Consider the following 12,591-nt stretch of genomic DNA (forward strand, 5'->3'; position numbering starts at 1 on the left):
TTCAGATGCAGAAAACATAAGAGGACTCAGTTGTTCCACTGGGCTGGGTGGGAAGATAATTGTGGAGGGCCTGAGAAAGGCAAATGGCACCGCTACTTGGTACCTGCTCAGAGGCCTCTGCACTCTCTTCTTCCTTGGCATACAGGGCTCTGGGGTACCTGAGATGATTTTTGACATATTAAAAAGCTGACATGGGAAAGGAGCAGGCGGAGGAGTCCCACCCATCACATGCAACAACCACAGGCCGGCGCAGGGTGCTGGGGCCCACCCCAAGTGCAGGAGCTGTAACGCTCTATGACCTCAGGACTGGGGAAGCCCACAGGCCACAACTCTCGCCCTCCTCACACGCTCCCCAGCACAGGTGCCTCTCAGACCCTTGGACTCCAGCTCCCCTGGGCTTCCTCTTGGCCTCAGTCTTCACCTCCCTGCCCCTGCCTGCCCAACCCAGCTACCACATAGGCCACACTTGCTCTTGACTTCTGCAAACTACGGTGCCTGGTCCAAGACCTGACTCTGCCATCTCTCTCCCCACAGAAGCCTCATCCCCCTCTCTTTACACTCGGGGAGGGGCAAGCCCAGAGGTCAGGGTTTCCTTCAGGACCTCACAAATCTCCCAGACCCGACAGCCCCACACTGGTTTGGCCCTGGAGACTCAGGCTGGCAGCGCCTCAAACCCACCACTCTCCTAGGATCTCTATTTCAATCCCCTCCACCTCCCAGCCCCGTGGCAATGCTGGCCTGGCATTCACCAGGCATTTCCAAAAATAAGACCTGCAGTCAGCACAAGCAACCTACCCCTTTCCTTCCACTGCTCTCGCCCAGAGGCTCTGGGTACAGTTGCCCAGCACTCGTCCCACTGTGACTTTTCCTCCCTCCTGATGGAGGAGGTCAGGCCTCCTGATGGTCAGGCCTGCCTTTTCACCATCTCGTGTGTGCGTGCATGCTAAGTCGCTTCAGTCATGTCTGACACTTTTCGACCCTGTGGACTGTAGCTGTCAGGCTCCTTTGTCCATGGGATTCTCCATGCAAGAATACTGGTGTGGGTTGCCCTACCCTCTTCTAGGGAATCTTATCAACTTTGGGATCAAACTGGCATCTCTCATGTCTCCTGCATTCGCAGGTGGGTTCTTTACCACTAGTGCCCCCTGAGAAGGCTCAGCTAACTCTAATCAGCCAGTTTAAGGATCATTTGGCAAATCCTACAGTTAGTGCAAAAAAGGATGACCCTCTGGCCTGAGACAGTCGTGTTATCCTCTGCTGTACCCCTTTCCATTGGCCCCTTTTTACTCTCAAAGTGTCCTTGAGTGGACAATCCATTCCCTGGCCCACCCCTTGGGATCTGGAGGAACTTCCGGTCTGGCCTGATGACCTCTCTGTCACTCTTGCTTTGCTCCTGGCCAAGTCACACTCAGGTCACAATGTTGACCCCTAAGACTCTGCACTGACACTTTCTCCTGCCCAGGATCACTTTCTTTTATTTTTCAAAACACTATATGCTGTTTAAACTAACATTTGGCTCTGTTGGGTCTTAGTTGAGGTGAGCAGACTTCTCTCTAGTGGTGGTGTGCAGGCAGTTGTCCTGCAGCATATGGGATTTTAGTACCTCAACCAGGGATTGAACCAATAGCCCCTGCATTGGAGGGCAGATTCTTAACCACTGGGCCACCAAGGAAGTCCCCAGTTTCTTTTCTTTTCTTTCTCCACTAATTTGCCTCTCATTGCTCAGAGCACCGCTTAAACATCCTTTTCCCCAGAAAGAGTCTTACCACTGAGCCTCTGTTCTGAGCACTGGGGCTCCAGCTGAGAAGATGGTGGCCAGTCCCCGCCTTAGGCATTCATAATAAGTGGACTGATGGACAATAGACACGTGAAAAGAAATACAATAAAGATAACGCTTGAGAGTCAGTGTCCCTGGTAGCATTAGATAGGAAGACCGTGATGATGGGTGGGACACATGACACGCTTTGCAGCATGTCTTTCTAAATTTGACATCTTCCCCTAGGCGGTAAGGGCGTGCCTGACGGCTCAGCAGTAAAGAATCCACCTGCAATGCAGGAGATGCTGGAGACTCAGGTTCAATTCCTGGGTCAGGAAGATCCCCTGGAGGAGAAACTGGCAATCCGCTCCAGTATTCTTGCCTGGAGAATCCCATGAACAGAGGAGGCAGGGGGACTACAGTCCATGGGGCTGCAAAGAACTGGACATGACTGAAGCACCAACATGCACTTAGGCTTTAAGCATGGTATGGGCAGGGATCAAAGTCTCTCTCGCTTGTCACGGTGCTGTCACGATGCCTGGTACACATCTGGTGGAATTCATTATTTTGTGGAATGAAAGGATATTTTTTTTAAACAGCATACTTCTGTTGAAAGTCAGACAATAATAGATGACGGAAAAAAAAAAAAGAACCATAGTGAAAATGGCATTGGCGACTTACTGTGTGATGATTCCTTTGATAGATCTAAACTACTACCTTCTCTGTGGAAGGTTAATTCAGTCATTTGGAAAGCCACCATCTGTGTGTTTTAAAGGTCACCTTGAACTCACTGCTGATTCTTTAAGACTTGAAAGCATCTTTGGCCAAAAACAATAATATGTTTACCTGGAGACTAAATACAAAGAAAGTGACAATTCCGTTGTTTTATATTTGCAGAACATGGCACGTGTAGAGCATTTTTGTTCTGAGATAGCTTTCATGGTGACATGAAGGGGCCAGCACATTACATTTCAACAGACATGATGTGCTCTTGGGGGCAGCCTGTGCATGAGAGCTCTGAGCTGCCCTGCATGAACCACATGGTGAGATTTATACATGAGATGGTCAGAGGTCTGTTGACCACAGCCCATCCCCATAGGCTCATCTGGCCCAAGCAGGGTCCAGCAGTGTGATCACATGGCCTTAGAGTTTTATATAATTTATAAAAGTTATTTCATCATAGCCAGAGAAGACCACTCTCTCCTCCACTCCAACTTCCTTTCCTAGAGTTGACAGTAATCCTAAAAATGGATATGCATTACTCAGAATGAGTTGTGACCCAAGAGGAAGGACCAAGTTTTCTTTTTTCAATATTCAGGAAATATTACCAAATTATTGTCAAATGAAGAGGCAACCAAACACTGTGTAGTCAAAAGATGCAGAAAACAAGTGCTATAGACATGTATCAGGCACTTAACTAAAAAAATGATATTACTTTCCAAAATTTTGTATGTCTGAAGTATTTATCAGTTTTTTAGAAGCTTGCAATTCCTTGTGATTTTTCTCTGACTCTAAAATACTGTATTTTGTACCTAATTTTGTGGTCTTTTTAAAGAAGATCTCCAAATTATACAGGCTTTGAACCCCACCAATTCTGGGTCTTTCCTTTTGGGGAGAGGATACAAATTTTTCATAAAGTAAGCTTTGTTTCCCTTTCCTAATAAACTCATTTTGTAGTCACACCTGAGCTGGGCTAATTTCTCAGAATCACAAACCATGCTGTCAAATGAGGCCTCAGAGAGCCGAGAGGATACATTCTCAACATAGCCTGTCTACTCTGCCTCTGTCCCTGGGGTCACGAAAGAGGCAGAGCTCTGGCCTCCATTCACAGGACCTGGGCTGGGGGTCCCTGTCTGGTGTTCCCACCTGGCCATCTAGACCCAAGACATGGATAGGTATCTTAGAACACCCCAACCTGGAGAGCTTAAACAACAGGCACTTCTTTCTCATAATGCTGGAGGCTAGAATTCTCAGATCACGATGATGGTCCTAACTACATAGCACAAGAACTGTGTTCAATGTTATGGGGCAGCCTGAGGAGGGGTGGGGAGAAGGGATACATGTGTATGTACAGCTGAGGCCCTTTGCTGTCCACCTGAAACTATCACAACATTGCTAATCAACTATACTTCAACACAAAATACAACGTTTCTTAAAAAGATGCTGCTAGAGCCCATGTCTCGTGGCAGCCTGTTTCCTGGCTTGTAGACCATCATCATCTGGCTGTGCACTCACATACATGACCTTGCCTCGGTGTGAGCAGGCAGAGAAAGTCTTGTCTCCTCCTTTTCATACGCAATCCCATCATGGGGACCCATCTTCGTGGCTTTGTCTAAACCTAATCATCTCCCAAAGGCCCTACCTCCAAATCTCTTACACTGGGGGCTTGGGCTTCGACATATGAATCTGTGGGGACACAGCATTCAGCCCATTATAGCAGGTGATGAAAAGCCACCTCTAGAAATGGCGCAGATGACTGTGAGGGTGGGGGGTTCTATAGACCACACTGTCCATCCTCTCTGTAAAGAGCCTTTACGCTTACATCCTTTATTACCCAAGGACAGTATAATGTCTCTCTTGGCCACTCTTCATAAAGCCACTCCTGAACAGTCGAGCAGTGCTGTGTGGACAGGAGACAAGGCAGAGAGTGGGCATTCTGAGTGACATGTTCTGGTACCATGCCTTACATGGGGAGAGCAGTGGGGCTTGGGCCTGGGGGAAGGCTCTGGACATGGATTTTTCTGCTGCTTCCTCTCAGGCTATGGTTTTTCCAGTAGTCATGTATGGATATAAGAGTTGGACCATAAAGAAGGCTGAGTGCCGAAGAACTGATGCTTTTGAACTGTGGTTCAAAAGAAAAGACTCTTAAGAGTCCCTTGGACAGCAAGGAGATCAAACCAGTCCATCCTAAAGGAAATCAACCCTGAATATTCATTGGAAGGACTGATGCCAAAGCTCCAATACTTTAGCCACCTGATGAAAAGAGCCAACTCACTGGAAAAGATCCTGATTCTGGGAAAGACTGAGGGCAGGAGGAGAAGGGGGTGACAGAGGATGAGATGGTTGGATGGCATCATTGACTCAATGGACATGAGTTTAAGCAAACTCTGGGAGATAGTGAGGACAGGGAAGCCTGGGGTGCTACACTCCATGGGGTTGCAGAGAGTCAGGCATGACTGAGCAACTGAACGATAGCAATCTCTCCGTCCAAACACACCAGAGACCCTAAATTCCAGCCCTCATCTCCTCCTTGTCTGACAGTCCTGGGCAAGTCTCTTGTGCCTAAGTCCTTGCTGCTGCTGCTGCTGCTGCTGCTGCTAAGTCGCTTCAGTTGTGTCTGACTCTGTGAGACCCCATAGATGGCAGCCCCATCCCTGGGATTCTCCAGGCAAGAACATTGGAGTGGGTTGCCATTTCCTTCTCCAATGCATGAAAGTGAAAAGTGAAAGTGAAGTTGCTCAGTTGTGTCTGATTCTTAGCGACCCCATGGATTGCAGCCTACCAGGCTCCTCTGTCCATGGGATTTTCCAGGCAAGAGTACTGGAGTGGGTTGCCACTGCCTTCTCCACCTAAGTCCTTGATTGAAAATCAAAGAATTTAGACCATTAGCAGTGAGGTAGCTCTTGGCTCAGAAGTTCTGCCACCACAAATGTACTTCATACCACAATTCAAGAGGAGGAAAAACTACAATCTGAGTTGGCCAGATTCCCCAGACACAATCCATCTCAACAGTTAAGAGTCTTTGGCCCATACCTTCTGAATTTTAAACTGCACTAGAGAGGATTTATAACCTCATTTAGGTCTCAGACATTTTGAGATATGGTTTCTGTGGGTGGCAAGAAGACTGTTTTTCTGAGATGGAGGCTGGGGATCTGCTCCATTGAACCACAATGCAGACCAGAGATTCCAGAATGAATCTAATATTTTCACACTCGATTCTCCAAGATATTCCTAAATGGGAACCGTAAACCTTCAACATTAGCCATGGGTGTCCCCTGGCTTTTCATCCTATGTTCATTAATGACTCGAAATCCACTTGTATTTATTAACCTACTAAGAAGTACTTAACATTATGTGTGACCTAGTCGTGTGTTATCTGTGTATGTATGAGTTGCTCAGTCATGTCTGACTCTTTTTGACCCTATGGACTGTAGCCCACCAGGCTCCTCTGTCCCTTGGATTCTCCAGGTAAGAATACTGGAGTGGATAGCCATTCCTTTCTCCAAGGGGTCTTCCTGACCCAGGGATTGAACCCACGTCCCTGCATTGCAGGCAGATTCTTTACTGTCTGAGCCACACGAAGCCCATGATTACGAAGCACAGAGGATAGGTTCTGTTTCTGAATCTGAAAGCCTCCTACATTCTCAACATCTTCCAGGTGCTGTGGGCATGTTTCAGGTAAGATCTGCCAGTCTTGGCACGTCTTAGACGGGGTGGCACAGGAAACAAACACCTCTGAGCTGGTGTGAAGAGGTTGGTGGGGGTATAAGAAGCACATGGTGGTCATGGGCAGCCAACTGGAGCCAAACCATGTCCAGAGGGCTGGGAATGGACCTGCATAAGAGCTGCAAGTAATGATGAGCTGGATCATCAGCCCTCAGTGATAAAATCAAGCAGCAAGATGAGATTTGACAAGGAACTGTGAACATCAGGATAAGAGAGGGTTGGTGCTGAAATTGGCCTCTTCCCTGGGGTCACTGGGGACAAGAGAGGAAACAAATGAACTGCTGCTCCCAACAATAAGGGCCCATCTGCACAGGAGAGACAGAGCCCAGCCATGCTGGTGCAGCCACCAGCACCCATGCCACTTCTCCTTCCAACATCCACTAAAGGCAGTTCTTGTGCTCAGACAAGAGAAGGTGAAGGCCTTGAAATCTCTGCAGGAAAATGGACATCGCACTTTGGTTTAAATGTATATAAGCGCACACAAGTGTGGCTGGTGAGCCTGCTCACTTTTGTTCCTCTGCACTGGCTCTGTCTACACCCAGCCAGATGGGTCCCCATGAACTTCAATTGTATCTGCCCTAACATCTTCCCAAAAGTAGATGCACTGATTTGCCCAAAGAAAAGTCTTAATACTGGAGAGCCCGCAGTGGCCTGGCTCCTATCCTCCATCTGTACCCCCCACACTCTGTACCATCCACAGTGGCCTCATGGTGGCCTGACCCTCTGAGCACACTCCTGCCTCTGGGAACCCACACAGGCTTTTCCCTCAATCAGGATGGCTCCTGGCTGCCCTCAGGTCTCTGCTCAAATGCCTCCTTCATAGCAAGGCCCCTCCTGATCACCCAGCATAAAACAGAATCCCAGACCGCCAATCACAGCAAGTTCTAGTCCCTTCCTTAAATGCTCCAATGCACTGGGCAGCTCTTGTTCAATTGTTCAGTGTCTACTTCTGCCAGTGAGATGTGGACTTCACAAGGCAGAGATCTCCATCTCCAAAGTCCAAGATGGAGTCAGCATCTAGCACCTCACACAACTCTGAAAGTGTTAGTCACTCTGACTCTTTGTGACCCCCATGGACTACAGCCCACCAGGCTCCTCTGTCCATGGATTCTCCAGGCAAGAATACTGGAGTGGGTAGCCATTCCCTCCTCCAGTGGATCATCCTGATCCAGGGATCGAACCTGGGTCTCCTGCATTTCAGGCAGATTCTTTACCATCTGAACCAGGAGGGAAGCCCAAGAACACACACAGCTGTGGACACTGGTAAATGCTGGTCCACAGATGGACAAGTTTATTTAAATGATGGGAAAGTGTGGAGGAGACACATTCTTTAGGGAAACCTGAATGAGGCCCAAGAAGCCTCAGTGGGAAGGACTCCATAGCTGTGGGGCTGTTCCACAGTGGGTGCCCCCTGCAGCACCCCCTTGTCTAGGTCGGAAGAAGGCAGCCTCCTTGAGCACAGCTGTTCCCCTGCGAGCCTGAGAGCAGGTTTCTGAACTGGCAAGAAGGCAGGAGGCCTTGCTGTCTGGATAATACAACTTAGGGCTGACTTAACCCACAGGCGGCCATAGGCCCAGTCTCATAACATGTGTGTTAGAAATTAGTCTTAAGAAGGAGGTAAAAGTCCAAACCTCATGGGAAATGAGCCAAGAGGTGCCACACTGAGTGGAAAACATCTTCCTGCTCCAGGATCTCTGCCAGTGGTTGTTATTACATCCACTAAGCATCATTCCAGTCACCTTGTGTGCCCACTCAGGCTGCTCTATGCTTGTTTTTAGGATCACTTTTTTAAAAAAGTATTATGTTTAAGATCACCTCACCTCTTAAATAAAAGGGATTATGGTAAAGTTGGGCTTCCCTGGTGGCTCAGATGGTAAAGAATCTGCCTGCAGTGCAGGAGATTGGGGTTTGATTCCTGGATGGGGAAGACCCCCTGGAGAAGGGAATGGCTATGCACTCCAGTATTCTTGCCTGGAGAATTTCATGGATGGAGGAGCCTGGTGGACTATAGTCCATAGGGTTGCAAAGAGTTGGACACAACCGAGCAACTAAATTTACTTTTATGGTAAAGTCTGAGGAAGATTCTTTAAATAGATGGATACTCAGAGAAAACACTTTTACTTCTAGGAAAAATTTAAAACACCAACTGGGTGTGTCTCCACATTCTTGGTTACAGGGCCAACACTGCTATGTAACTGTCCAAGGCCAGGATGGGGCACCCAGTCGGCACGGCCAGGGGGTGATCACTGAGTAGTGACAAGCACAGGTGAGCATTCCTCCGTCCCCTTGGTCACAGCATCTCAGGGGAATGAGGTCAAGACCTGTCTGAAACAGCTCCTTGCCTTCTCTGGACCACCAACCCTGCTCCAAGGTGGCCTGCATCTCCAGCAGCTCCAAGATTGAGGTGCGCTGACCATTGAGAATAATAGTGAGCAGGGCTTGGGATGCACACCTCATTTCTGAGATTATGAGGCCAGAGTTCACATACCTGCTTGTGATCAAGTTCCTGCGCTAATCTTTCATATGAGTGACTATCAGAAAATTTTCTTTTCTATCTGCCCCATTGGCATGTCTCTCCAAGTAAAAAGAGAAGCAAAGTCTGAGATCTTGGGGAAAATGTGAGCAAACATATTGCACTGTTTTTTAACATGGGTGGATGCATACTATTACACATCCCATGTTTTCATTGAAAGCAGAATATGTGGCTGAAAAGACTTTCTTAAATGATGTCCCTCAGCGCTCAAAAAGAGGGTTCACTTTGAGGCCAGACTGAGCAAAACAAATGCTGAATTACATGAGATGGCTTCAATTTGAGATGTCTATGAGGCCAACCAACATGCGTGTCTCAGTTGATAGCACATGATCCTTCTCCGAGGTCACCAGGAGTTCAGGGGTGGGAGGGCTGAGTGACCCCTAACTGTCCAAGCAGGCCTGGTGCTAGTGGTTGAAGGGAAAAGACACAATACTTACAAAAACTTTCCATTTGTCTTTGATCCTATCAGGACAATCTGCTCAGATTCATCCCGAGAGATTTTTCCATGGAACCAGGGCATTTTTTCATGGGCTGTGGTGGCGATCAGTTTCTCCAGCTGAGGTTTCTGGCTGATGATGGCCTGCTCAAGAGCTTGACCCTGTCATGAGGAGAGGAGATGGAGCCATAATAAGTGAAGGTGACAAGAAAGACACATGAAGCAGGTCCAATCTGTCCTAAGTCCTGATAACGGTAAAATGAAATCACATCTGTTTGTTTGTTCATTCAATAAAGAAAGTTAATAGACCTCATATGTTAAAGTATCTTCAAGTGCATAACTAACAAAATAGATTTTAGAATACAGAGGCTGGCTTTGCAAAGACACATCGGGCTTTAGAAACCATCAGGGATAATCCATGAGGTCTAGAGAATGGGCCTCCTGACCTCTCCCAATCAATCACCTCCTAGAGCTGATTGTTTTATATTAGACCCTGATCGTTTAATGACAATCTGGAAGACTTCAGATGTGTGCAAGCAAAGAGACATGCTTTGTTTCTGTCTTCCCCTAAAAGGCTTCACTCTAAGTGTTTACATATGCTGCTGCCTGTAACTGCAGATGTGGTCACAGAAAAAAAGAGATAAATCTTGACAATGCAGAAAGGACAACATGGAAAGCAAGAATGAGAAGGAGGCTGACAGCTGAGTAAATCAACTTCCTAATCACACTTAGTGGGAGAGAACTAGATACCTATTACAGTAGTAAATGAAGAACACAAGTCGCTGATTCAAAGTTATAAAAAGAACCAGAAGAAGTGAAAATAAAAACATAACCAACCCCTGAGGAGCAGGAAGAGAGGAGGGGAGGTAGAAGCGAAGGTGAACCTGAATATTTCGTCATGCTTCATAGATGGGACGAAAAACAAAAGCAGTAATAGTTACATACCAAGGAGGCAACCGGTGCAAGAGTTAGCAAAGGGCAAAAGCACCAGAGTGTGGAATACTACTCAGCCACAATAAAGAAGGGACCACTGACACGTAACTGGCTCACAAATGTGTTATACTGGGTGTAAGGAACCAGTCTGAGAAGGCCACATGCTGCATGAGTCCATTTACATGACATTCTGGACAAGGCAAAACTATAGGGACAGAAATCAGGTAAGGGGTTGCCAGGGGCTGGAGTGCGGGGGTGACCTGAGGGTGCTTGATGGCTGATGGACCTGTTGTGTATCTTGACTGGGGCTGGGGGGTGGGGCTACATGATGTCACCTGTTTGTTAAAAAAAAAATGATAGAACTGTACACTCAAAAGGGATGAATTTTCATAGTGTGTAAATTACACCTCAGTAAATCTGATTAAAAGAGCAAAAGGATGGTCTAAGTCTTGGCACCAGGGACCAGTTTCGTGGAGCATAATTTTTCCACTGACCTCGTGGAGGATGGTTTCTGGATGATTCAAGCACATTACATTTATGGTGAGCTTTATTTCTATTATTGCTACAATAGCTCCACCTCAGATCATCAGGCATTAGATCCTGGAGGACCCCTGGTATAAATCATATCCAATAAATACTAATGAAAAATACAGAATCCATAATATTGGTCTGCAAGACTGAACGCAGTCAGTGCAGAGCATATTATAGGAGTAACGGAGTGAGTGGATGGAATCCTCGAAAAGCCTTTACTGTTATCCACACGGACATATAAAAAGCATACATCCACAAAGTGCAAGGAAATGGCTCAACATGTGAGTCCGACCAGAAGACTGTCAACCAGCCTGGTGCCTCCTGATACCAAGTGCTATGGAGAGTGTGGCGGGAATGTAAGTTGTCACAACCTTTGGGACCTTTCTGGATGACAACCTGTCATCATATCCAAATCCTTCACTGTGTTCAATCCAACCAGTTTGGGGTTACCCTGCTGATACTGATAAAAGGTTATGAGAATGGTAGGGGGTATTGTTTATAAACAATGAAGGTGTCTACCAATCTGTGCTAGTAAAATGAATTATGGTCCACAGGAGGGACTATCAGAGGGCCAGTGAGGGGCTGATGCAGCTGTGTGCTTGTTGACATGGAAAATTCTGGAAGAGATGTTAGGAAGGGGTAAAATCAAGTGCCAATCAGTGTGTTCAGTATGATCCTCTTAAGTAAATAAATACAAGTATTTGCCCAGTGATCCTGCTTTGAAAGGGCCCAGCATGAATTGGGTGACAATGGTTTCCTGTGGTGGAGAAACCCACATTGTTGGCACAAAGGGGCCCACCCTCTCAAGCATGACCACAAAAGAGGAAAGGCTGCCTTCTTGGAGTGAGGCATTTGGGGGCCCATGTTGATGACTAAGGAGAAGGTTGCTTATCTGAAGCACCACTGCATAGCTCTCATGCAACTGGGTGCCTGTGTGGAATTCCAGGGCCCCTGTGAGCAATAAGACCCTTCATCATACCTGCCAGAGGACCGCCCACCACCCACCTGTAGGTTCCATGTCTGTTTCACATATTCTCGGATGAGGTTCTCCTTCAAGTCCTCAAAGGGGCCAGTCTTGGGCTGCACCCCCGGCGGCCGGTTGAAGGGCTTCTGGAGGAGGCAGATGAGGCCATCCAGCTCCTGGGTGTGGTAGTGGCAGAGCTCGGCTGGACTGCCATGAGCCCGGCCACCCGTGATGGCATAGGTGCCATTCAGCTCCCTCTCGATGGTGTAGTGATGCGCCTTTCTGTCATGTGCCACTGACAGGGCAAAGCCACCCAGGTAGTTGCGGCTCTGGCGCAGCAGGTAGAGCCCATCACTCATGCCCCCCTGGACCAGGTAGTCTTCCGCCTCCTCCCGAGTGATGTTGCCGAAGAAGAAGGGCAGGTGATTGGCGCCGTCACCCATGCCTGTGCCTTTCCTTCAGGTGTCCACCTGGCAAAACAAAGACCAGGCAGTGGTCAAGACCCGAATGGCAAGACATTGTTAGAGGACCCACCCTCCAGCTCTGGAGGAAAGTCCTCCAGTCAGCAGGATGCTCTTCCTTCTGGGACTCAGGTCTAGAGCCTGAGCTAATCTGCCCTTTTCCTTTCTGCCCACATAACCATTAGATTTCAATCCACGCACCTATGGACACCTTATTTTTGACAAAGGAGGCAAGAATATACAATGGATTAAAGACAATCTTCTTTAACAAGTGGTGCTGGGAAAACTGGTCAACCACTTGTAAAAGAATGAAACTAGATCACTTTCTAACACCATACACAAAAATAAACTCAAAATGGATTAAAGATCTAAACGTAAGACCAGAAACTATAAAACTCCTAGAGGAGAACATAGGCAAAACACTCTCCGACATAAATCACAGCAGGATCCTCTATGACCCACCTCCCAGAATATTGGAAATAAAAGCAAAAATAAACACATGGGACCTAATTAAACTTAAAAGCTTCTGCA

At 47.4% G+C, this 12,591-nt stretch overlaps 1 protein-coding gene across 6 annotated transcripts in view; it reads right to left on the reverse strand.

Annotated features, from left to right (window-relative positions):
- The window catches only part of SYK (spleen associated tyrosine kinase), a 105,062-nt gene that overhangs the window by 44,910 nt on the left and 47,561 nt on the right, over positions 1 to 12,591 (reverse strand). For all 6 annotated transcript variants that reach the window (XM_005684187.3, XM_013966200.2, XM_005684184.3 and 3 more), the window contains 2 exons: positions 11,641 to 12,069; positions 9,173 to 9,333 (listed from right to left, as the gene is read on the reverse strand). In XM_005684187.3, coding sequence (XP_005684244.1) covers positions 9,173 to 9,333; positions 11,641 to 12,042 — 563 coding nt within the window. In that variant the 5' untranslated portion in view covers positions 12,043 to 12,069. The remainder of the gene's footprint in view (positions 1 to 9,172; positions 9,334 to 11,640; positions 12,070 to 12,591) is intronic.

The sequence above is a fragment of the Capra hircus genome, chromosome 8 (assembly GCF_001704415.2).
Source record: "Capra hircus breed San Clemente chromosome 8, ASM170441v1, whole genome shotgun sequence".
Lineage (NCBI taxonomy): Eukaryota > Metazoa > Chordata > Mammalia > Artiodactyla > Bovidae > Capra > Capra hircus.